This window comes from Bos indicus x Bos taurus, chromosome 8 (assembly GCF_003369695.1).
Source record: "Bos indicus x Bos taurus breed Angus x Brahman F1 hybrid chromosome 8, Bos_hybrid_MaternalHap_v2.0, whole genome shotgun sequence".
Taxonomy (NCBI): Eukaryota; Metazoa; Chordata; class Mammalia; order Artiodactyla; family Bovidae; genus Bos; species Bos indicus x Bos taurus.
In genome coordinates this window covers 29,581,675-29,605,146 of record NC_040083.1, presented here as the reverse complement: position 1 = coordinate 29,605,146, position 23,472 = coordinate 29,581,675, and the positions used below count along the sequence as shown (strand labels likewise).

At 42.7% G+C, this 23,472-nt stretch overlaps 2 protein-coding genes across 14 annotated transcripts in view; one reads left to right on the top strand and one right to left on the bottom strand.

Moving 5' to 3' along the window:
- NFIB (nuclear factor I B) overlaps positions 1-5,394 on the bottom strand; it is a 257,619-nt gene extending 252,225 nt beyond the window's left edge. For 8 of the 9 annotated variants that reach the window (XM_027549222.1, XM_027549226.1, XM_027549227.1 and 5 more), the window contains exon 1: positions 4,281-4,833. In XM_027549222.1, coding sequence (XP_027405023.1) covers positions 4,281-4,310 — 30 coding nt within the window. In that variant the 5' untranslated portion in view covers positions 4,311-4,833. Of the gene's footprint in view, positions 1-4,280 lie in introns of all 9 variants that reach the window. The other variant, XM_027549231.1, reaches the window with a different exon arrangement.
- The window catches only part of LOC113897029 (alpha-2-macroglobulin receptor-associated protein-like), a 62,919-nt gene continuing 44,265 nt past the window's right edge, over positions 4,819-23,472 (top strand). For 2 of the 5 annotated variants that reach the window (XM_027549235.1, XM_027549234.1), the window contains exon 1: positions 6,844-8,087. The gene's annotated coding sequence lies outside the window, so the exon portion shown is untranslated. Of the gene's footprint in view, positions 4,905-5,587; positions 5,898-6,843; positions 8,088-12,446; positions 12,615-23,472 lie in introns of those variants that run through there. The other 3 variants (XM_027549237.1, XM_027549236.1, XM_027549233.1) reach the window with 3 other exon arrangements.

The following is a 23,472-nucleotide window of genomic DNA, read 5'->3' as shown; positions in this document are numbered from 1 at the left end:
AGTTACGAATTCATTTTCAAGATCATATTCAGTTTCAGTGTTAAAGATTGCGGCACGTCCACAGTCTATCGTTCGGATCCGGAAGAGTTATACATCCCATCCGATCGATAATGCAATTTTCAAGTGTTTTAACGTATTGCCGTGAAATGTTCCGAGAGCAGGATCAGCCTAAATCAAAATTTTATAACAATACAGAATGTGGATGATTACATCACAGCATGAGGCATAACCAAATGCCATAGAGGAAATCATTAAACCGATCAGTAGTTTCCAGCAGAGACTTGAACAATTCAGTTACTATGCGAGCACATTAAACTAGGCCATGGAAAGAGTTAAACCACAATCTGTTCTTTGTGTGGGAAGGCAGCCCTGCTCACAGCAACCACAGCCCATGATAAGACCTCCCTATCTCCATACACTTTCTGATGCCATGCTTTCAGCGTTCACTGTAACTACAAAAACTTTGTTTATCTCCCTTAGAAATATATGCAAGAGGAAACCCTGCTCGAGGAAATGTGGACTCATGCTTTGGGAACTCACTTCCTATAATCTAACTTCTCCTATGATTTATTAATATGACTTAAAAACCTACATATATATACTCACAAACTAAACCTTGAAATTGTAAAGAGTACATGCGGGTGGGAAGAGCTTTGTCTCACTCACTTTACCCTTGCAGTATTATTTTATTTAAAAATGCAGTATTATTTTAACAAATATTAAGCAATGTGGTAACTCTCAAGTACTTTTATCCTTAAGTACTATGTTCAGTAACATTTCATTCTCTTATAAAGACTTCAAATATAACTTTGATTACATTTGTTTGAGTTTCTAATCATCTATCATATAATAGATTTCAAAATTTTAACAACTTATTCTAAACAATCAAAATGCAACACCGAGGGCTTAAATTTGGAATTTCTTAGCTGATGCGCACAAAACAAAACACTACTTTGTTTAAGGTTGCCTTTAGCTTGTTGCCAATGCTGCCAAGTAATGTTTTAAAACATAGTTTTTTTCTTTTGATAAATACAAGCAGCAAACTTTCTGAGTCCACATTCGCCTTACAAATATCTTTCAGGGCTTTACTATTATGCAAATTCCTTTTAAATAAAACACTTACTTCTGACATGAAGATATCCTCAAAAAATGGTAAGTAGAGTTTTTCAATAAGTCACATGTATTTTTGTATTAACATGACTAAAGTACCATCTCCCAAGTATGACTGTTTTCTAATGCTGAGTTGTAATACATCTGTAGTGATTTTGAATGGCATCTATATGAAGCATAGTAACTTATCTTCATCAAAAAAATGATTAAAGTATTCAAATGTCCTAATTAATAGGTTATCACAATAACACTATAAACAACTATGAAAATTATTTTTTTAAGAAAGCAAAGCATTTAAGTAAGCTAACATCTAATGTCTATGCTAAGGTAATAGGCCACCTTACTCTTACAGAATTTTTATTAAAACACATTGGCATTCAGTAATTCTTTCTCTTTTCAAACTTCCTTTATTAAACTAAACTGATAAAATAAACAACCTAGTTACAAATTTCAAATATAAAAGTAAATAGTCCTAATTCCACTGGAAATATTTATTTTTCTTCACAGAACAGTGGTCTCCATGAAAGGGATGGAAAATTAGACCAATATAGAGGTAGAAGAGTAAATACTAGATGTTCTTGGAGCACTGCTATTTAACAATAAACCATTTTTATAAATGTACCTTCAGAACCTGAAAAATAGTGAAAGAAAAAAAGTTCAATACAATCATTCCAAGTGAAAGTTACATTATTAAGGGTTTACATTATTTTTAGCAAAAGCAAATACAAAATCCTATTGATGCTTAATTTTCTTTTTACATCTGATTTATACTGATGTAAAAATACAGATTTATATCCATGTACTGATAATTTTGAATAACACTTTGATAAATATCAACTATAGCCTCTTTTGAAACTTCTTTCTAAAGCCTAGATATCTTATTGCAACAACGAAAGCACTTTGCAAAGTTTTCAATCAAATAAGAATGTTTCTCTATTTTGTATTTACATAATCCTAAAAAATGTTTTGCTACAGCTATTAAGTTCCTGTAATACAAAACTAAATTATTGGTCTGATATCAAAGTAGCATTGTTAATATTACTTCTGCAACACCTTACACTATAAAGTCACACAGATATTAAAGGGAGAATTCTAAAGCTAAAATTTTTTCTTCTAGTCTAGGCCTTAAATCCCCAAAACAGTTTCAATATGTCAACCTAGATTTACATTATTAAAACAGAGAATATCAGTCAACATGAATTAGTGTTGGTAAGTATGTATCCTTGAATACTAATGGGACAGTTGAATGACTATACTGTACATGCTCCTAATATTCCATATGTCACCATGCTACAATATTATTTTTAACTTACACAAATTTAGATAAAGCTAGTGACTTTTCGATTCATATCTAGAGGAAACCAAAAATGCAATGTAATTGCTAGCAATGTTTCTGAAAAGTCGATGCTGGAAATATGAACCAATATAGAAAAACAATCATTTACAGGTGAGAGCAAGTAGTGCAGCACTTTGCACGTGAAAAGCTTACCTCAATTTGTTTTATTTGAACTATGCTTCAATAATGTAAAAATAATATCAAATGGATGTGGTTTACCAGAAAAAGGAAAAAATCCTGCTGATGGATAATATGAAAGGTAACTTTTGCAACTGAAGTCAATTCGTTATACCTGAAACAGTTTCATCACCATATTTATTGGCCATTACTCACAGCCTTAAAAATACAAATAGGTCAGCAACTCATTTTTTCCAGTTTTGTTAAATTAAAGTGCACGTTTACTTGCTGAAAATAGCCATATCTAAGTTAATCACACTCAGATGCCAAACAAAATATAAACAATAAAAAATGTGTCAGCCAAAAAGCTACAGGACTGTATCCAATCACTGAATAAGCCTTATCATTGTTTTCATCTTCATTCACAATTTATGAATGCCTCAGTCCTTTTGAATCACAATGGCTTCTAATTGTCATACAATTGAAATCTTAATCATTTGTCCATTACAAAAATGCATCATCATGATACTGGATTTTTTAAAACTTGTAACACACCTAAGACTAGGGGACACTTCTTAAACTGTTTATAGTTTTTAAGCCAATGTCAAAGAAAATGGTTATCAATTACTAATCGTGACATAGCCTCCTAAAAGCTGCAGTCAACTCTCCCACACCTTTAGAGGTTTAAAACACTGCTTCAAATAACAACTCTAGGCTAAGATATTTAGTTAGTTCGTCAGTTGCTTAGTTAGCCGGGCAGCGATGAAAGCCGCCCCCAGGTATGTCTGTTCGGTCTCTCCACTTTTCCATTTGACCAACCGATTTAAAATTATATAAATTGTGTTCTTGTAAAAGTATAAAGCCAGCATTTTATTTCATAACACTGTACCTGAAATCTTAGGACAATTTTCAAAGTGAATTTTTGAAAATGACCTTACTTTTCCAGCATTACTTTCTAACCTACGCCCCAATATCGTCAAATGAACAGGTCTCCACAAAATGAACATGTTTTAAAAGTCCTTTAACTTTCATCCCAGCCAACTAACTCGAGTCCACGTCTAGATCGCCTTTGTGGCATGGTCACTGGAAACCTCAAAGTGCGGATCGCGATGGACTAGAGTTTCAGATCCCCAAATTAAGCAAAGGAATGGTCCCCGGACCACAATCTTCGACTCGCTTCGTCTCCCGCCCACTGCCTGCAGCGGAGTCCAGAGGCACCCACAAGGACTCCTACTGGAGTTCCTTCGCCCAAGTTCACTGCTTGTTTATTAAGGCTCAGTCCCCCCCCTCCGCCCCCCAAAGCTTCTCTAAAGCCGGAGTCCACCTCAGCGCGCAAGCAACCAAAAGAGGCAGCAGGCACCCTGGGCAGGGGCGCAGCAAGCACTCCAGGGGCCGCACGCGGGCTAGCTCTCGCGGGCCCGGGCCCTGCCCATCCCTGGCGGCCTCGCCCGGCCCAGCCGCCCTGGCAGCACGCGGGCACCCGCTCTCCGTGCCCAGGGTGCCGGGCTGGGCGCACATGGTGATTGTGAGCTAGGGGCCGCTCGCCGGCTCTGGTGCCGCCCTGCAAACCCCGCCGCAACTCCGGACCACTTCTTCTGCTGGGTTACCAGGGTGTGCGGAGGTTAACTAAAACCAATAGTTGTCCGCGGACGAGAGCAACAAAACAAAGGCATTTCGGGCTAGAGAGAAAGCTCGAGAGAGCGACTGAGACATGTACCTGAGTGAGACAGATGGGAGAATACATCATGACTTCGCCTTAAAACGCACTTTCCCGGAGATGCCCAAGAAAATCTTCGAGAAGCAAGAATTTCATCTATTCATTTTACAGTCATCTGAGCCCCGCGATGCGATCAATCAGGACAGGGCTCTGCGCTGGATCACCGCAACTTCACAACAAACCCAGTCCTCCTTAAATAGCCAAAGATTCAAGTTCACTCGGCGTGCTAGATTTCCCGGGGTGAAATCCAATCTACACTTTTAACCCTCCTGCAGTCCGAGCGCGCTGGCCGTGCTCGCCGAGGCCGCCGCCGCCGCCGCCGGTGCTGGCTGCTTTTCGCCTGGGTTTGGGGATTTGTTTTCTGTTTGCAGTTGTTGTTGTTGTTGTTGTTGTTGTTGGGGGCTAGGGGGTGAGCGAAGGTTCGGTGTGGGTCGGATTGGGGTGGTGGTTGGTGGTGAAATGCTTTTTTAAAAAAGGCGGGGAGGGGGGCGCAGGAGAGAGGGCGGGAGGGAGAGCGAGGAGAATGTGTCACCGCGCTGGGAAAGTTCAAGGTTACAGCCCCAAGCACTGCGGCAGGATCCCGGAGTGGCGATCGCAGGCGAAACTTTGCCGCGAGCCGACCATGTGTGTGCGCGAGGGGGGAGCGTGAGCGAGTGCGCGCGGGTGGCGGGGCGCGCGCGGGAGAGGGCCGGGGTGGGGGCGGGGTGGGTGGGGGAGCCGGCAGAGGCCGGGGTGAGGGAGGGGGCGCGAGCGCAGGTCTCCCGGGCGGAAGAGGTTCGCGGCGCGCGGTCCCCGGCTGCAGCCGCCGCCGCCCGCGCCGACTCCTCCACGCCCGGCTGCCCGCCCGCCGCCCGCCTCGCCCCGCGTCTGACCCGGCCGAGCGAGGAGGCTGCTGCTGCTGCCGCGGCTGCCCAGAGCCCGGGGGTATCGGAACGCGCTCCTGAAAAATCCCAAACGATAAATCCCGCTCTCCCGCTCGGCTCCGAACTCCTCTCTTTCTGCTCTGGGCTCTTTTTTTCCCCTCCCTCTCTCGCTTTCTTTCGTTGCAAAACTTGGAAGTTGAAAAATTCACCGGTTCCACCCTCTGGACCCCGCTCGAGCTCTCTCCAAATCAGACTTAAGGATTGTTTTATTATTTAATTACACAATCATCGCTTTACTCCTCCTCCTGCAAACGCGCATTCCTTTTGCACCAGCCTCTCCACACCCCCCGCCCCCCACCTTCCTCCTCCTCCTCTTGCTTCTCTCCCTCTCTCTCTCACTCATTTGTTAAAGCTCTCATACCACTGCAATAGAACCACAACTTTTTTTTTTAATTTTAAATAAATGATCATTCCGCCCTTTGGGCAAGTCCCGCGCCCTTCCCCCAACACGTACACACCCCGAAAACCCGCCCTGGAAAAAGGTATTTCGGTGCTCGCTGCGGACTCTTTAAGCCGCGGGAACCTCCGAGTGAGAGAAGCCCTGAGCCGAACTGGGCCCGAGAAAGGAACGAATGGAAAATTCCCTCACACCCAGGCCGCCCCGGGGCCCAGACTGGGGCGCCGACTCTCGCACCCGGGGCGGGCGCGGTCCGCCGATTCCGCCGGCTGAAAGGAGGAGGGGGAGACGGAGGGGGTATGGCTGAACGAACTTGGACTTAAATAGTTGGGGCACGCCGGCGCGGGTGGGAACGGGGCCCAGCCGGGTTCTCCCAAGCACGGGCCCGCATCCCGGGGCAGCTCCGCACAAGCGGCGCGCCTCGCCGCGGTTTGCCGCCCTCCCTTGGGGGTGCCTGGTGCACGTGGCCTCGCTCGGAGCGGGAGGATCGGGCAGCGCCGCCGCCTTCTGCACCCTCCTCCTCCTCCCGCGACTCCTCTGGCTCGCTCCCAATCCCCACCCCTCCCCGGGGCCCGGGGCGCCGGCGGAAAGCGGCTCCCGCGCCGCCGGGGTGCAGGCAGGGCGGGGCCGCAACGCGCCTGGGGCTGCGGGGCGGGCGGGCGCGCGCGCGAGCTGGGTGCGTGTGTCTCTAGAGTCCTGCAGAGGCCGCCGCTCCCGCCTCGCTCCCGCGCGAGGCCCCGCCCTCACCCCGCCGCGAGCCGCGGGCCCCGAGTGAATGAACTTGATTTCGGAGATGTGGAGGCCGGCGCTTTGCCTCGCACTCTTTCTGCGCGCGCGCGCGCGCGCACACACACACACACACACACACACACACACACACATACAAACACACACACACACACACACACACACACACACCCCGCCCCCCAAATTCCGGTTTTCGGCCAGGGGTGGGTGGGGAAGAGGTGGAAGCAAAGACTGTGCAGACAATGGGGAGAGGAAAAGTGAGTGCCAGGGGCTACGCGTCTACCTAGCTCGGGGGCCCCCGGAGGGGACTCGAAGGCCCCAGCCCGGGGGCGGGGCCGCCCCCACTTCCAGCTGTGCTCTGGAGCCGTTTGGAGGTTCTCCTCTGATTCCCCTTTCCTCTTTTTCTCGCTTGCCTCCTCTCGATTTTTTCCCCTCAACTTTCTCCTATCTCGTTCTCTCCGCTCTTCCCACCCCTTCCTTACGCCCCCCCCCCCCCGCCCCCCCGGCCACCACCACCAGAGGACTTGAAGGAACTAGTGACTTTTTCCTTCACCGAGTGGGAGTTATCCACATCAAGCATTTCACAACGACACATCAAGAAAAGTAGGCAGGTTCAAGTCAACCATGAAATGGTCACTTTTTAACCCCGTCCTGTCCTCATTAGGGAAATGCTCAAACACAGTCCGTTTTCAAAGAGCGCTCTTAATGAGGCGAGCCTGCCAAGTCCACCAGCTGCAGCCCCCGTAAAGCAAGAGCCTAAAGAAGAAAGGCGGTGGGGAAGGAGGGGGAGTCGAGGAGGCCAGGGGTGGAGCGGGGAGCTTTGGTTCTGGGAAGACAGGTAAAGTCGGGGAAATTTAGAAAATCCCCCGAAGTTAACCCTTTAGGGCACACCCCACTGGGAGCGGAATCCTCTAGTCCGGGTTCTGACAACGTTAATTTCCTTTGTGTGGGTCATTTCTTCTTTTTGAAAAGCCAGAATAAAGTTGACAGTCTTTATAGATGAAAGAAATGAAGTGAGAGTACGGGTTAATCCGAATAAATACTAATTTCTCTCAGAAATGTTTAGGCAATCTCATCCTAGATTTAAAAAAAGAAAAAAGCCCAAAACATCACTCTGTGTTGCACATTCTGCTGCATCCCTTTTCTCACCCTCTTACCAGGTCTGGGGGTTGGGGGGGTGGGTGTGTGGAAACGCTACTGATAACACCAGCTTTAACTACTGGAGTTTCCCTTTGAACAAATATTCAATTTGACCGGGATTAATTTACCATAAAAGACATTCCCGTTGGCACGAATGCCCTCCTGTCCTTGAACACACCTCTTTGAATGCCTGGACTCTTACAGAAGCCATTATTTCGGGGTCTCTTTAAAAATCAAGCGCCCATCTCTCTTTCTCTCCCTCCCTCCCTTCTTCCCTCCCTCCTCACCACGCCACCCCCAGTGAAATCTTGGCACCCTGCAAGTGCTCCGTTTCAGCCAGAGATCCCAGAACCAGCCGCTGTCCCCTGGCAGAAGAGGCCCAGTGCTGAGCCCTGGGCAAGTGTCTGCAGACATCGCCACCCCTCCTCCCTTACTAGTTTTCCTTACCAACAGAAACCCTTTCCTTTTGCCACCCAAACTAGGTCGCCTCCAGAAGTTTCTCACGAGCTTAGAAAAGAAGAATGAAAGACAACTCTTAACACAGAAGAGCCCACAAAAGCTACAGCAGCGCCAGGGGTGATGAAGCAGCAACAGACCCAGGTAAGATCCCCCGAGACCTAAAGATGTCTGGGGCCTCCCAGGCCTATCACTAAGGGGTTCAAACCTCTCCCTGTCTGTAGGGCACTTATGGATGAGCATGGAGGATACTTGGTGGTGGGGGTTTTGATTTGTTTCCAAGAAAAGGGAAAACAAGAAAGGAGGGGGAAACTCAAAGGGAGGAAAAAATGAGCAACAGAGACATGGGGTGCTCAGTATGGGGTGCTTAGTGGATTTGGCTTTGACTGTCTTCTTAGGCCTTGGAACCATGGGTGAAATGGCTGACATCCCCCCAACCTCACCCCACCCAGAACTCTGCTTCTTGTGCAGCCAATACCAGGGTCACTGCAAGTCTTCTCGAGATGAACTCTAAGAGAGCCTTTTGTAAAGAGGGACTGGGGTGGGGGGACAGGTAGAGCATGACTTCTCTCAGCAGGACACTTCACTGTCTGTGGTTTCAGAAACGCCTTTCTTTCAAACTCCAGGTAGAGAAAAAAAAAGAGAAAGTGAGTAGGTACATACAGTATTTTAGCCACTTTCCCTTTTACCCAGCATTTCTGTGGCATGGCATTAAGAGTGGTTTGAAAGTATCTCTGAAAAGCATCTGATGCTATCAAAGTGGGCGAAACACTTCTTAGACTGGTACTTACCTCTCCTAAACTTCTTCTCTCTCTCATACTCACTGAAAGAATTAAACTAATTTCATTCACCCCAAAACCTGGCTGGAAGAAAGAAGTGAAAACCTTCTGTAGCAACAGGAAAATCTGATATTTCAGAATCCCTAAAGACCTCCTCCCTAGATCACCTATTCCCTGCCATCTTATAGAGAAGAAGAGTTCTTTTTTCTGACAGTTTAATTTCAAGAAGTGCTGGAGTGTCTGTTCTTCAGGTGACTGGATTTTTCAAAACTCAGTTGTATATTTGAAAAAGTAAGCAGTATTACCCAATTGGAGCCTTTCACTGACCTCCAGAGAGGAGCATAACATCTCAAGGGTCTTCCAATACTGATTTCCTTTTAATCTTCTCCTTTCTAAAGAAATTCAGTGACAGGGTGTGAATCTTGAGTAGTTTAGGGAAAAGTTCTTGGAGCTTAACAAAGCTGTCATTTTCAATACACTGGATGACTCTTTTTTTTTTTTTTTTTTTTTTTTAGCTCTTGCATGTGACTAGAGGGGTGGCTCAACAATTCCACACACCCTGGCTGCATGGCCAATATCAATATTTTAAAACTAAATACAAAAGAGACAGATGACCTCCTGACCCCAGGAAACAGGCCTGCAAGACTGCAAGTATCCACTACACCATGCCCAGGGACCTTTTCTTCTTCCAAATGAACCACAAAAATCATACATGTGTAGCCTGGAAAACACGATTTTATATCCACAAGCAAGAACATCAAAAATCCACTCAACAACACATGTATAAACAACCAACAAGTACTGAAATTGCCTGCACTTGATGGGAATTGCAAAATCATGCCCAGCTCTATCAGCCCTTAAAGTACCACTGTCAAATTAGGGTAGCAATTTTTCCCTACTACAAAATCCACAACCGGTTAGCTTCCCCACCCCCTATTGCCAGCGCTTTGCCTTTCACTGAAATGAATAAATAACTGTGGACTTTTTTCCCATCCTCGGGGAGCTGTTCGGTGTCCCCTAAGGACAAAACTAAATGAGAAAAATGACGCTGTTAATAATGTCACTGCTGAAATGCCTGTACTCGACTGTTTTAAAAAAAATACTGTCCCACTAAGTGTGCCTACGTTTTGGCACATTTTCAAACCACCACTGAATCTGTAGGTAGACTGGCCAGCATTAAGTTTAGCTGGTTTTCACTTCTGTACAGAAATGAGGCTAGTTCATCAATGGAGATTCCGAACTTCTGAAGACATTGCTTTCTGGGAATACAAAGTCAGCAGTTGCCCTGTAATTTTTGTATGATTTATTTTAAACTTTGAAAATCACAGTAATAATTGTCTTGGTTCACTCAAAATACTTCAAAACTTACAGGCACCTTCACACACAGACTTCTTTGCTGAGCCTGTGAGAGTTGTAGCTATTGTCCTTTTTCAAAATAGCTGACACTTACAGTAAAACTATACCATCATTTTATTTCTACATGTAAGTTGGTTTTTGTTTCCTATCTACATGTGCCTTTGTGACATGAAAAAAAAATTGACTTTAATGAGCTGTTTAGAAAGCTTTTATGCAAAATGGCTAAGTTGTCTTTATATTGTTCATGAAGAAATGTAGAAAGTGCACTGCAAACTAATGTAAACTTTCTGCATCCCTTTCTGTAATTCTTTTCTTGAAAACTGCCTTTCTGTTTCAAAACCAAAACAATCATAATAACAAGACTGTTCATTTTAACTTTCAAAATAAAATTTAGCCAACAATTGCATAATTACAATGATAGAAAACAAACCACTGGGCCTATACAAAATACATATTAATATTTTAAGTAAACTTTGTCTCTGAAATACATCTGAAAAAATTTTACAACACACAGTAAGTTAATAACTTCCAAAGCAATAATATTGTCAAATTGTGTGATGTCACAAGCTCCAAAAGCAAAGTTACAGATGTTCATGACATCACATTCACTCATAATTATGTTGCTGCTGTCTGACCATCTTAAATGGATGACTCTGTCTACTAAAGAATAAAAAGAATTTATTTTGGACATCAAACAATGAAACTGTCACCATTTATTGTATGAAATACTCAGCTAATCAATTTCCTATTAAAACAGCTTTCAACAATACTCAGCTTTAAAATTCATCAGGGCCAGTAAAAACCTTTTCCCAGTGCACAAGAATGCAGTCCCAACCACGTACAATAATTGCCCTTCTAATACTTTTATTGCCCAAGCGCTTTTTCTTGTGCTCCCCATCAGTGAGGCAGGAATCTGCAGTATATTGTATCAGTGAATTGGAGTGCTTGACCTCTGCCCACATATGATTTAATAGGGACTTTTCAGCACTGGCGCTTTCTCCATCTCTCATACCATTAAATGAAAACATCAAACCTCAAATGTAAAACTGGAAACCACAACGTTTTGTGTTTCACAACTCTTTGCAGTTTTTACTTAGATTGCTTAAAGGTCAGCTTCTTCGCCTCACCGTGCTCTGCCCCATAGTGTAAATGTACTCAAAAGTCACACTCATTCTGATTTTGATTAAATCTTGAACTCCCCACATACACACATGCACCCTGCTTATTTACATGTGCATTCTTTCCTAACCACATAAGCATGCGTGTATGACTTTCTGGATTTATTCCATTTTAGGGCTGATTTAAATGTCTGTTCAAGTATGGGTTCACAAGTTAACTTTTTCCCACCCGATGGAAAGTTAAAATTACAAAGGATGGTGTTATAGGATCCTGTCAAAGAAAGGTAGAGTTAATCTTGTGTATTTTGGCGCCTTTTCCCTGCCAGCTACTGTACTAGGGGTGGGGGGGGGGGAAGATGGGGGTTGGAGATCTTGTCTGTCCTGTCTCAAGTTCAATGGCAGTTCTTCTAACCAGAGGAGAAGATGGCCATGTTCACAGCACTAATAATAATTCCAATCACGCCACTTCGGCATCTTGTGTCAAAGTCGAAACGGGCTTCCCCGCCCCCTCTTCAACCTGAAAGCTGCCAAGTCCTCACACACTCCGCATTCAACCACAACTTAATGGATGGGATATCGTGCATTAAAATATGTCCCAGACATACTGGCAAAGAGAAGACAAGGGAAGAGGGAGACAGACAGACACATACACGCACACGCACACGCACACGCACACACACTTTGTTAGGCAGAGGGGGAAAAAATACTAGAGTAAAAACAGCAGGGCAGAAAAAAAATAACAGGAGCGGGAAGAAATACATCATAAGCGTTTTCTTTTTTTTAAGTAGAGGGAAGAGTGGGAGAGGGCTAACAATTCTATCCTGCCACTTCAGGAACAAGGGGGTGGGGGTAACTACACTTTGGAATGAAGAATGATTTTAAAAACACCAATACACCAATCAGAGCTAAATAAATACACTTTTAAGTGAAAATATGTAACAAATTTGTGCAGGGAAGGAAAAAAATGCTCCGAAAAGAATGGACTACAAGATACAACTAAAGTATCATTTGTACAGTAATTTTTTCCATCATGGGGAAGGGGTTAAGGGAGATGAAGCAGAAAAAAAATGCTACATTTCACACTGTTTTGGACTTACAATGTTATCCACGGATCCCCATCATAAAAGTGTGGCATGTACACTAAAGTTGACAAAGATTTTTTATTTTATTTTTTTTAAAGCATCAGGGCTGAAAATCCAACATATGGCTCAACCTGTAAAGCAGAAATGACATTTAGGTTCTCTTTACAGTGTACAAAGAGGAAAAAAATCTGTGTATGGCAATAGAAGGGGATGCAAGAGACAAATAAGACAAGCAAATAAAATCCTTCATTTCAAAGCTACATACCACTGCTTATTGCAATAAAGAGATGTTGAGTGTATAACAGAACCCTGGCCCGCTGACTTCACGTATCTCAGGTACAGATTTGTGGATTTTTGAGTTGTTTTAGTGTCGCTTTTGTATTTTTTTAAGAGCGCAATCCAGGAGTAGGCTCTTACTTTTGTTTTTAATGATAATTTCTGCAATGCCACAATTCCTGGCCCGAAGAAGAAAAGGCGGTAAAAGTCTAAAAACAGGCAACCCCTCAGCCTGTCTGGATTTCCAGTTTGCTTCCTCTCACTTGGAGAAGACGTGAGCTTGACTTGAAAGCCGTCCAGAGTGCCGGGTGTGTGTTTGTGTGTGTGTACGTGCGTGCGCGAGTGTGCTTGGTGGGTTTTATTGTTGTTTTAGCAGGGCTGCCCCGGGGGTAAGAGCTGCCTCCCCGCCCGGGCTCGGAGCGCGCTAAGGCTGATGCACCCGGCGCGGCCGGGAGATCGCGCGCTCGCCCCTTCCTCGCCCTGGAATCCTCAGGGCCGCGGCGGCGCTACCCCGGAACCGCCGGCCATCCGCGCAACCTTTCCGCGCCCGGCCCGGCCCGCGCTCTGCGGCCGCCGCCTCCCCGGCTTTCTCTTTCTCCGAACCAGCCGCCCGGCCCCGCCCCACCCAGGCCGGCTCGGCGCGCGGGAAGCGTAGCTCTTCGCTTCCGCCTGGCGGCGGGAAGGAAACCGAAAGGAGGAGCCGGGGGCGGGCGCGCTGTGATGCATATTCATCAGGGCGCCCGCGGCAGCGCAGGCGGGAGCGGGCCCGAGTGGGTGTGGCGGGCTGCGCTGCGCGGGGGCCCCTCACGAGTGGCGGCTCGGCTCTTTGTGCCGCCGGGCGGGGCCGGAGCGCAGCGAGGGCGGACGAGGAGGGCGGCGCCGCTAGTCTGCGGGGCCGCCAGGCTCCGCGCGCCTTTGTGCTCCCGCGCTCTGGGGCCTCCCCGCGGGCGTGCGCGAAAGCCGAGCCCGGCCGAGCGACCGCGGGAGACGCGTCACCAAATAATAATGAGACGGGATTGGTGCTCTTTCCTACTTGACGCCGGGTTGCTGGGTCCCGTTTGCCAGGCGACATTTGTTTCGTTGTAAAAGGAATTCTGAAATGTTCCTCGCTGCGTAGCCTTATCATTAAAGCAAAACAACCAGAACACTACTATTTATAGGCATGCAGGTAAATATCAGTAATTCAGGGGTAGGTTGAAGAAATAATTTGGAGAAGGGAAGGGCTGCCCACTCCAGTATTCTGGCCTAGAGAATTCCATGGACTGTGTAGTTCATGGGGTCGCAGAGTCGGACACGACTGAGCGACTTTCACACTGTTCACTGAAGAAATAAATCAACCCCAAAGAAATATGCAACCCCAAAGTAAACACTCTAGGTGAGATGTGCTGGCGTGTTCATGTTCATAAAGCTGTTTTGATGAGTGTTTTTTAAACTTTATGTAATTGTTGCTTAATTTTCAAGTAATCCAGTTATTTTGCATTTTAAGCATCTGTAGTGTGGTATAACAATGTTTAACTGTTAAATCAAGTTGTTCTATAATTCTGATCCAAAACTGAAGTATTGAAAGTAAAAACATAACACCCGCCCTAAATTTACTTAATACTAACCCACCTGTGTTGAGAAGGATTTTATTACAGAGATCCTGACTAATTATGTAAGCACAACAGACAGCAATAGCTTCAAATATCCTCTAAAAACCCTACTCAATTATGTGATTACTAGTGGGACCGGAATAGCTCCCAATGAATTGTTCTTATCTTTCTACTAAATATGAGTACGTCAGTGTTTTAATCCCAATTATATTTATCCTCAAAGTCCAAGAGAACTTAAACAATATTGTTCAGGTTCTTTGTTCCTACAATACACATTATAAAACAGAGACATTTTGGCCTCATTATCCAAAAAAAATTTTTCTTTTTTTCTCCCTGTTCCAGCACGGCCATACATACATATATACATGCATATATTACATACATATAGTATGTACATATTACATATATGTTAGTGAATAATGTACATGTTTAATTTCAATAAGTACAAAACTAAACCAGATTGACCCAGGTGAACTTTGGAAAATGCCAAACTTTAAAGTGGGTTATTACCATTTCCCCGTTTTCCTTCAGAAAAAAAGCAACACAGTGTATATCTATACAGCTTTGGGAGAGAGGTGAGGGAAACACACATGTATGTAACTCCCCTTTTAGCTATAACTTCCCAAGGAAAATTAATTTTTAACATCTATCTTGTTCCAAGTTAGGTAATTTTAACCACTCAGGTAGTAGAGCTAAAATTCAGCCTACCTAGGCACAAGCAGATCTGTTTCCATCCTAGGATTTCCTAATAGTAGTTTCATGCCTCATAAAATCACATTAAGCAATAAGGAATCAAACATAAAATATGAAAATTTAGTGCAGCTCAATTAAAATATATTATTTAGGGTGGTGGAAGGAGTGTTTAAATGAGCAGTGCTATCAAATTATAAGACTTTTATATGTGCCTGAGAAAGCTTCTCTATTGTAATTATTTGAAGTCCATACCAGAATTACCAAAACTTCCCCACGTCTATTTCATGCAAAGAAGAAAAGATGTTACAGAGAGAATCCAGTTTTCTTTAGGAAATATCGTAACACAAAATGGGAAAAGGAACAGGAAAGGGGAAAGGGAAGGATTTCCTCTGCTCCTAGTGATGACTTGAATGAATCTAGATTTAGTGTCACCTGTCAGAGAATTTCTTCCTAAGCATATTATTTAGTAATAGAATGTATCATTGCATGTCATGTTCAGGATTATAGATTTTCTCTTTCTATTTGCATGTCCTTTGTTTCTTTTGACGTGTGAAACTCAGGAGAGTACTTACTCCTATACCAATCACTCTTCTGTCTGTCAAATGTGTACATATAATTAAATGATATCTAAGGTTTATAAACTAAGGAGATTAATTTTCAACCATGTCCTATAGAAATTGATCTCACTAATTTGTAGTCACTTCAGCAGGTTGTTCCTCCTAAATCTTTCAATGGCCTAATGACTGTGGTCTTCTAATCTTCAGCACTGATCTTCCAGTTTTCACACTTTCTGATATAAATAAATATGTAGAAATTGGAGTGTTTGAACATAGATGCTTCTTCTTAAATTAAAACTACCTTGCTTAGAAGTCTTTCCTAATATACTTAAGGTCCAATTCTTTTTATATTTAACTTTTTATAAGTCATAATTAATTATTCATTAAAAAATCAGGAGTATCTAACATTACTTAGGTGTTTTAGCCTTCTGACACATCTAACTGAAGTGATTCCAGTAGAAAAGCTTTTTGTTTTTTCCCTGCCTTTCGTTAGAGGCTTGGTTCATTCCTTAGAACTTAATAGAAGAGTCTCCACTACACTGAAACTTTAGATTTTCTATTTTTTCCTAAAGCCAATTAACTGGTAAAGCAATTTCTGTATTTTTTTCAAATTAAGAATTTTTTTAGTATACAAGCAACATCTGTGTGTGTTTATCTGAGAATAATCACTATATAATTATTTCTAAAAGGCATGCATTATTATAATGCTTTATGTCATAATTGAAGTAATTCCTCTACCCCATCTAAACCAGTAATTTTCAGTCATTACTCCAAAGGTGTTTATTTTATCTTACTTCCCAATTTCTAAAAAATGTAGGAAGTGTGTTTTTATTTCTATTATTTTTATTATTAAAGGGCACACACTAATTATTAGATTATTATATTTAGTCTATTATTATATTAGCAAATGTGCAAATTTAATGTATATAATATAGTGGAATATTTATAATTCAATACTAAATAAAACATAATACCATCTTTTAAAAGAATTGAATGATTACATTTTAGAATTAACAATGCAAAAGGTATAAACCTGTGTAAACATTCATATTTCATATTACCCCCAGGAAATAGTTTCAATTACTTCTTAATTATTTTAAACATAGTAGAGAGTCTTAAATTAGGACATTTATAAAGGGCCAACTTCTGGCATTTTGGGGGGGTTCCATAGCTGAGAGCTACTCCTGCAACTTTTATTGAGTAGAGAAGAATGGATATCTAATATATTATTGTATAAGAAGGATCCCCAAGTATAAATAACCACCTCTGGTGACACTTTTTATTTTTCAGTAATTATAGCAGTCTTCAGCTATACTCCGTTATGCCTCATTTTTAGACGTTGACTGGGAAAATAAACAGTGTCTTTGCCACAGACACAGTTGCTCATCATACAGAACTATATCCGTGGAAAAGACTTCAAGAGATTATCAGATAAGAGCTTGCAATGGAGTCAAAACACCACACTGCCCAGGACAGGCACACCAGGTCACTTTCTAACTACTGAGAGTATGGGTACAAAAATAAATATACACATGCGGTGTTTCTTCTTTCACTAGCTGCATGCTGCACCTGTGCACACATATATCTGATGACATCTGCGAACATAATAAATCTCAAGTGGTTTGTGGTGTCATCAAAAATCTGAGATGGTGGTGTGGCTCACAGCCTCACCAAACCCAGGCTCTGGTCTTGTTAAATTTCACAGGCTAAATAGAGACAGACTCAGACTCGTTCTGTACATGAACCAGAGGTTTTCAAGAGTGGGTTAAGGTGGTTTACCAAAAGGAAAAAAAAAAATCCTCTAATTATGACTCAGTGTGTGAAAAAGCTGCTCTCTGATTCAATGGGGATAAATCAAGGCTATCTTCCAGCTTCAAAAAAATCATTTTTATCTCAGTTGTTAAGAATTCTCAATTTCAAGTTTAAATTCTCAACCTCTCTTAGCTGACTTATGGTTTTAAGACTTACTTTTTAAAAAATGAGTAATTAAATCTTCACAACTTGCTTACTCACACTTTTATGTAACTTTAGAATTTCAACCATCAAAATGTCCATGAAAAGAAAACAATAAATTTGAATGAATTTGGGCTTCAGCAATGATTACATTAAGCAAAGAAAAAGCAAATGTTTTCTCAAAAAATTTTCAGGATATTTTGTGCCATATGTAAGGTTTCTGAAACAACAGAATCCCTAAGGTATTTTTTTAAACCATTTTCAAAAAACAGAAGCATCTGGCAATCCAGAAATCAGTGAGGCAACAGGATGCAAGAAAGCGCTAGACAGTCTACTGGTCCTTCTCTACAATGCTGGCAGAGGACCATCCTGCTTTTTGCTCAGTGGACCATTTTCAATGAGAAAGTGAAAGTCAAGTTCCTTGCATCCACATCCTGGGGCTGATTGTCCTCAGTGTCAAAAGATAGTTCTTGATATATCTAGAACATGGTGGGATTATTTTCACTTTCCCACTACTAAAGAAGATCAATAACCACATTTTTGTGGATTTATTCCCCGGCTAAGAAAGTCTAGACTCAGTCCAGGGAGTAAAGGAAAAATGCAATCTTTCTATAGACAAGCATTGCATATTTAGTATGGGGTTGGATACTACCCTGCAAAGATGGACAGATTTTTGAGAACTTCTGCATTTGTGATAAAAAGACCTTCTATTCCTTTGTGCTAATATTCTCTAAATTTGTTTATAAGAAAGTAACTTTCCCCCAGGGTATCTTGAAAGCCTTCAAATAAACACATTAAATAACAACCTTTGGTTTTCTGCTCAGTTTATGGGTAGTTGATGTGGATTTATAGAATGAAAACAGTGTTGATAGAAAGCAAAGGAAAATGTAATTAGGGACAATAAATTACCCTTTCTATCCTACCACCCAGTAAAAGCAACACACACACACACACACACACACACACACACAAAACCTTGTATATTATATTCAGAAGCCAAGCTAATAATGTTGCAAAACTTTTGATACCACTCTACTTCATGACCTGGGAAGTATTTTTATAAATAACCAGGTTGGGGGGATGGGAAGAAGAATAGTACTAATTAGGTGGGAAATTTCAGGCACATGGAGTTTACCTACATGCAACTAAACACTGTCTGCTTTTAACACATTATTGATAAAGAATGGTTGACAAACAAATACAGAGATCAGGACAGAAATATAAGTTTTAAGAACATAATTTAACATCAATCACTCTCCCTTTTTCTCCTTTGTCTGGTACCATTCTGACCCACCCTTAATATTTCTTTTATTATGTTTTTCTTTTTTGTTGTACAAGCAAAAAAAGAGCAGAGATATTTTAGCAAATACAAATGACATTCCCCTACAGTCTCATCACCTATAAATTTGTTTCATTTGTACATATTCCAATCCAGTATTTGCTTTGCTTCCATGCACATATGCTATGTGCATGGTTATAACATTAAGGTGGATAGAATTTTGTCTTTTAACTTTTCCACTTATCTATATCATTGACATTAGTGAAACACAAAACTTAAAATATTGATACTAGAAGACACTTTGGGGGCTTCCAGATGAGAGACAGAGAAATGAAACCAGCAACATCCTGCATATTGCCCTCTCATATTTTTAATGTTGGATGTCACTGTCAATATTTTAAAGTTGGGATGTCTTACTTGAAACTCCAAATATCCTCCTACCCTTGAAAAAGTGGGAAGGAGAAGAGACAGTCTGGGGAGGAGTGTTGCACATAGGTTGGAGCAGAGCAGCCGCTGCCCCCTCACCACTCCCATCCCTGTTAGATGGCACGTGGTCTCCAGAGCCCCCACCACTCCCTGTCCCCTTATGCTAGTTACCAACTCGCCTCTTCCTCCCCCTCTTCTACACCTTTGATCTCGGACAAATGCTCTTCTTACAGTTGAAAACTGGAAAAGGAGTTTCAGAGAGGTAAAAGTGACTTGCTCAGGGTTACAAAGCTAATGAGTAGCATTGCTCACATTGTAAAAGAGACCTGACTCTAAAAGAAGCACCCTGTGTATTCACACTCATTCCCAAGCATGTGGGGAAGTGGGATTCTGGGTGCCAGTCTGAAAACCTCACCAGAACTTCCTTGACCACAACCTCCTTTACAGACTGAAATGTCCCAGGTCAGCTACCTGCCACCTGTTTGCTCCAAGTCACAATTAACATTTGATGTGCACAGGCCAGACATCTGCACCTCCATAAGTCCTGGCCCTGCTCACAGGGACTCCTGTTCTTTCTCTTATTAAAAATAAAATATCAGAATGGAAGCACAGGAAGCTGATCACTTACAGAGGTAACATTCAATCTGCTGCTAATACTGTTAATAAAAGTATTACCTAATTAAAAAGTAAAAAACTTTATGATATTCTTGTCAGACCTATCTCATAGAGGTGTGATGAAGTACCAATACCCTAGCAAACAACCACTTCCTAGAAAATATAAAACTCCTGTATCTGTACAAAGACTATTTTTAGACTGTTAAACCAGGACACATGGTTCAACCAAGAACCTCTGTGTGTGTGTGTGAATTTAAGATTTTGGAAAGTTTTATAAATGTTTTAGAAAATGAATCATTGTTAGCTGTGGTTTAATAAATGGGCTTTATGAAAAATAATAAAAATGTAGACCATTTAAGAATGCCTAGTGTCTATATCTGTGTGGACAATTCTTAGAAATTTGCCTAGAAAGAGGGACTTGGAAAACTAACTGCTGCGTTTTCACTGCCTTTAAGTGTCCCATGCAGTTGGCACTTGCTTGCACTGCTTTGACCTCCAGACAGAACATCTCTCTAGGTTTTGCTCCCAGTGGGAGAAGGACCTAAGAACACAGACAACGTCATGGAGTCACATGTAAATAGTAAATAATTGAGAAGCTCATGTATTATGTACTTACTGAGTCTACAATTACTTTCTGGCAGACACGAAAGTGATCTATATTCAATCAGGCTCTAGGCTCATTCACAGAAATGGTCTTTTTTGAAAATTTTTATTTTATATTGAAGTATAGTTTTTTTTTTTATAATGTTGTGTTAGCTTCAGGTATACAGCAAAGTGATTCAGGTATACATATATACCTATTCTTTTCCAGATTCTTTTCCCATATAGGTTACTACAGAGTACTGAGTAGAGTTCCTTATGCTATACAATAGTTCCTTACTGATTATTTTTTTTATGGTAGTGTGTATATGTTAATCCTAACCTCTTAATTTATACCAGAGGGGAAAGGTGGGGGAGGGAGGGATAAATCAGAAGCAGTATTAATGGCTCTTATTCTGGCCAAAGCAGCATCTTAGTTGAACATCAATAAGGAGCCAGACTCTCTGGGCCCATTTTCCCTTTCCCTGAGGACCAGATAGGCACTATTCTTCTGTAGTATTTTAAATAAGTATCTGCAAACTGAATCCTCTCCTTTGCTGTGACCAACCGCAGCACCTCAATTAAGTGAGGTCTCCCCTAGGGCGATAGTTTTTCCCGTTAGGTTAAAATGAGAGTCATGACAAGTGATAATAATTACCACTTACTGAAGCCTAACTATGGCTGTGCTCTCTGCTCAGAATGTCATATATATTATTTCAGCCCTTTTAAGGAAGCGGAACCTGAGGCAAGGAGAGGTTAAGTCACCAATGGAAGGTCAGGGTGTTCCTAATCTCAGGGTTTCTAATTCCAAAGCCTGTGGCTATAGCAGACCAGTACTTGCAGAAAGAACAAGGGCTAGACTGTAGCCACCTAGGTGAGCGTGGCTGCCTCACAGGAGTTTGCCTTGGGACGTTGTACAAGTATTCCTTAATGCGTTTTTATCACTCTTCTTTTGAAATTGCCTTTAGGACCCCAGGCACATTCTTCTTAAAATATTATCAATGGGATAGATCTTCCTCCTTTGAATGTGGATTTGAGTTTTGGATATGACCATGATTCATTCAATACCCTGTAGTGATAAAAGAACTTATCAAGCTGGGTAAACCAGTTTGGGTTGAAAATAAGGCGAGATGGAATGTAACAAGATGATTTTCATTCTCCAGCACGTTCTGAAAGTAATGGGATAGAGGCTTTACACTTGGACTTAGAGGCACTGAGGTTTGGGGTTCAAATCCTGACTTAGTCACCTAAAAGCTTTGTGATTCTGGGCAAGGCATGTAATAATTCTTAGCCAAAGTTTCCTCACCTTCAAAAAATGCGTAAGAAAATAATTCCCACATCAGGATTACTGTTTGAGAAAAGAATATCTAAAAATACTCTGCGTCAGAATATGTAGGAAGGTGTCTGAAATTTAGTCCTCTCTCAGTAAGTATTTTCTGAATCTATCAGATTATTATTTGTCTCTGTCCTTGTTCTTCCAACGTGGTGAGAGATGATAAACAAAAGTTAACAGAGTTTATGATAATGACGGGACTTCAGAGCCCCCTCTAAGTGCCTCTGGGCCTGGTATATAGCATTTATTTGCAATTAGACTTGAAGAATCAAGAATGATGCTTCCAGCTCTCTGATGGTAAGGGAGATGGATTGAAAGGAGGCTATAATGTGAGTTGAAGTTTCTGGGAGGCAGTTTCTATCTCAAGTTTACTCCTAGGCAATCTCTAGAAAGGTACGAAACATAACAACCTATTAATCAAATGCTCTTTCCGACACAAAGTGCCCTTTTCATCTCAAGGTGAAACAAGGGGAACTGCTCTTGTGGTCAGGAACAGTTTCCAAACAACTGGCTTGGTGGCAGGCATAGAATGATGCTACCCAAATGGGAAGCACTGAAAACACCCCAGAACCCATCCATTTCCTTGGTGTCACTAATCAACTGAATGAGATGATGTAACTTTTAGGCAACAAAAGAGCACCTGCTATTTCCAGAAGACAGGATATGAATAAACCAAACAATTTTCCAGCATAGAGGAAAGAGACTTGGAATGGGGAAAGGAGCAAACAGAGATAGAGAGTTTGTGTGGTGGTATTCCAAATTCATATACATGCTAGGCTTCCCTGTGAGGTCAAAGGTTGGGGGGGGGGGTCTGAGAATTCTGGAAACCTTGAAGGAAGATGTTTATTGAAAGAAGGAAAGAGAAGTCTGCAAACCTTTTTACTACATACAATCAGGGGCATCTAGCAAGGAGTGGCGGAGAAGGCAATGGCACTTCACTCCAGTACTCTTGCCTGGAAAATCCCATGGATGGAGGAACCTGGTAGGCTGCAGTCTATGGAGTCGCTAAGGGTCGGACAGGACTGAGCGACTTCACTTTCACTTTTCACTTTCATGCATTGGAGAAGGAAATGGCAACCCACTCCAGTGTTCTTGCCTGGAGAATCCCACGGACGGCGGAACCTGGTGAGCTGCCGTCTATGGGGTCACACAGAGTCGGACAGGACTGAAGCGACTTAGCAGCAGCAGCAGCAAAGAGTGGAGACAGGAGCAGCCTCTGAGGGCTGTAGAGCTCTGGCAACTGATCTAGAATCACTCCGGGTTCTCCTTTGCAGCATCCTGCAAGTCTGAATACCTAGGGCCACGTTTTTCATTTCAAGGTGACATGTTCATTTGCACACTGTAACCCTTAATTAACCATCTTATCTCATTTAATGTTGTCATGTTGTTTTGTCGCCAAGTCATGTCCGACCCTTTGTGACCCCATGGACTGTAGCCCACCAGGCTCCTCTGTCCATGGGATTTCCCAGGCAAGAACACTGGAGTGAGTAGCCATTTCCTTCTCCAGGGGATCGTCCCAACCGAGGGAGTGAACCTGCATCACCTGCATTGCAGGTGGATTCTTTACTGTCTGAGCCACTGCTGCTGCTGCTGCTGCTAAATCGCTTCAGTTGTGTCCAACTCTGTGCAACCCCATAGGCAGCAGCCACCAGGCTCCCCCTTCCCTGGGATTCTCCAGGCAAGAACACTGGAGTGGGTTGCCATTTCCTTCTCCAATGCATGAAAGTGAAAAGTGAAAGTGAAGTCACTCAGTCTTGTCCGACTGCTAGCAACACCATGGACTGCAGCCCACCAGGCTCCCCTGTCCCTGGGATTTTCCAGGCAAGAGTACTGGAGTGGGGTGCCATTACCTTCTCCAGTCTGAGCCTCTAGGGAATCCTTAATCTTCTTA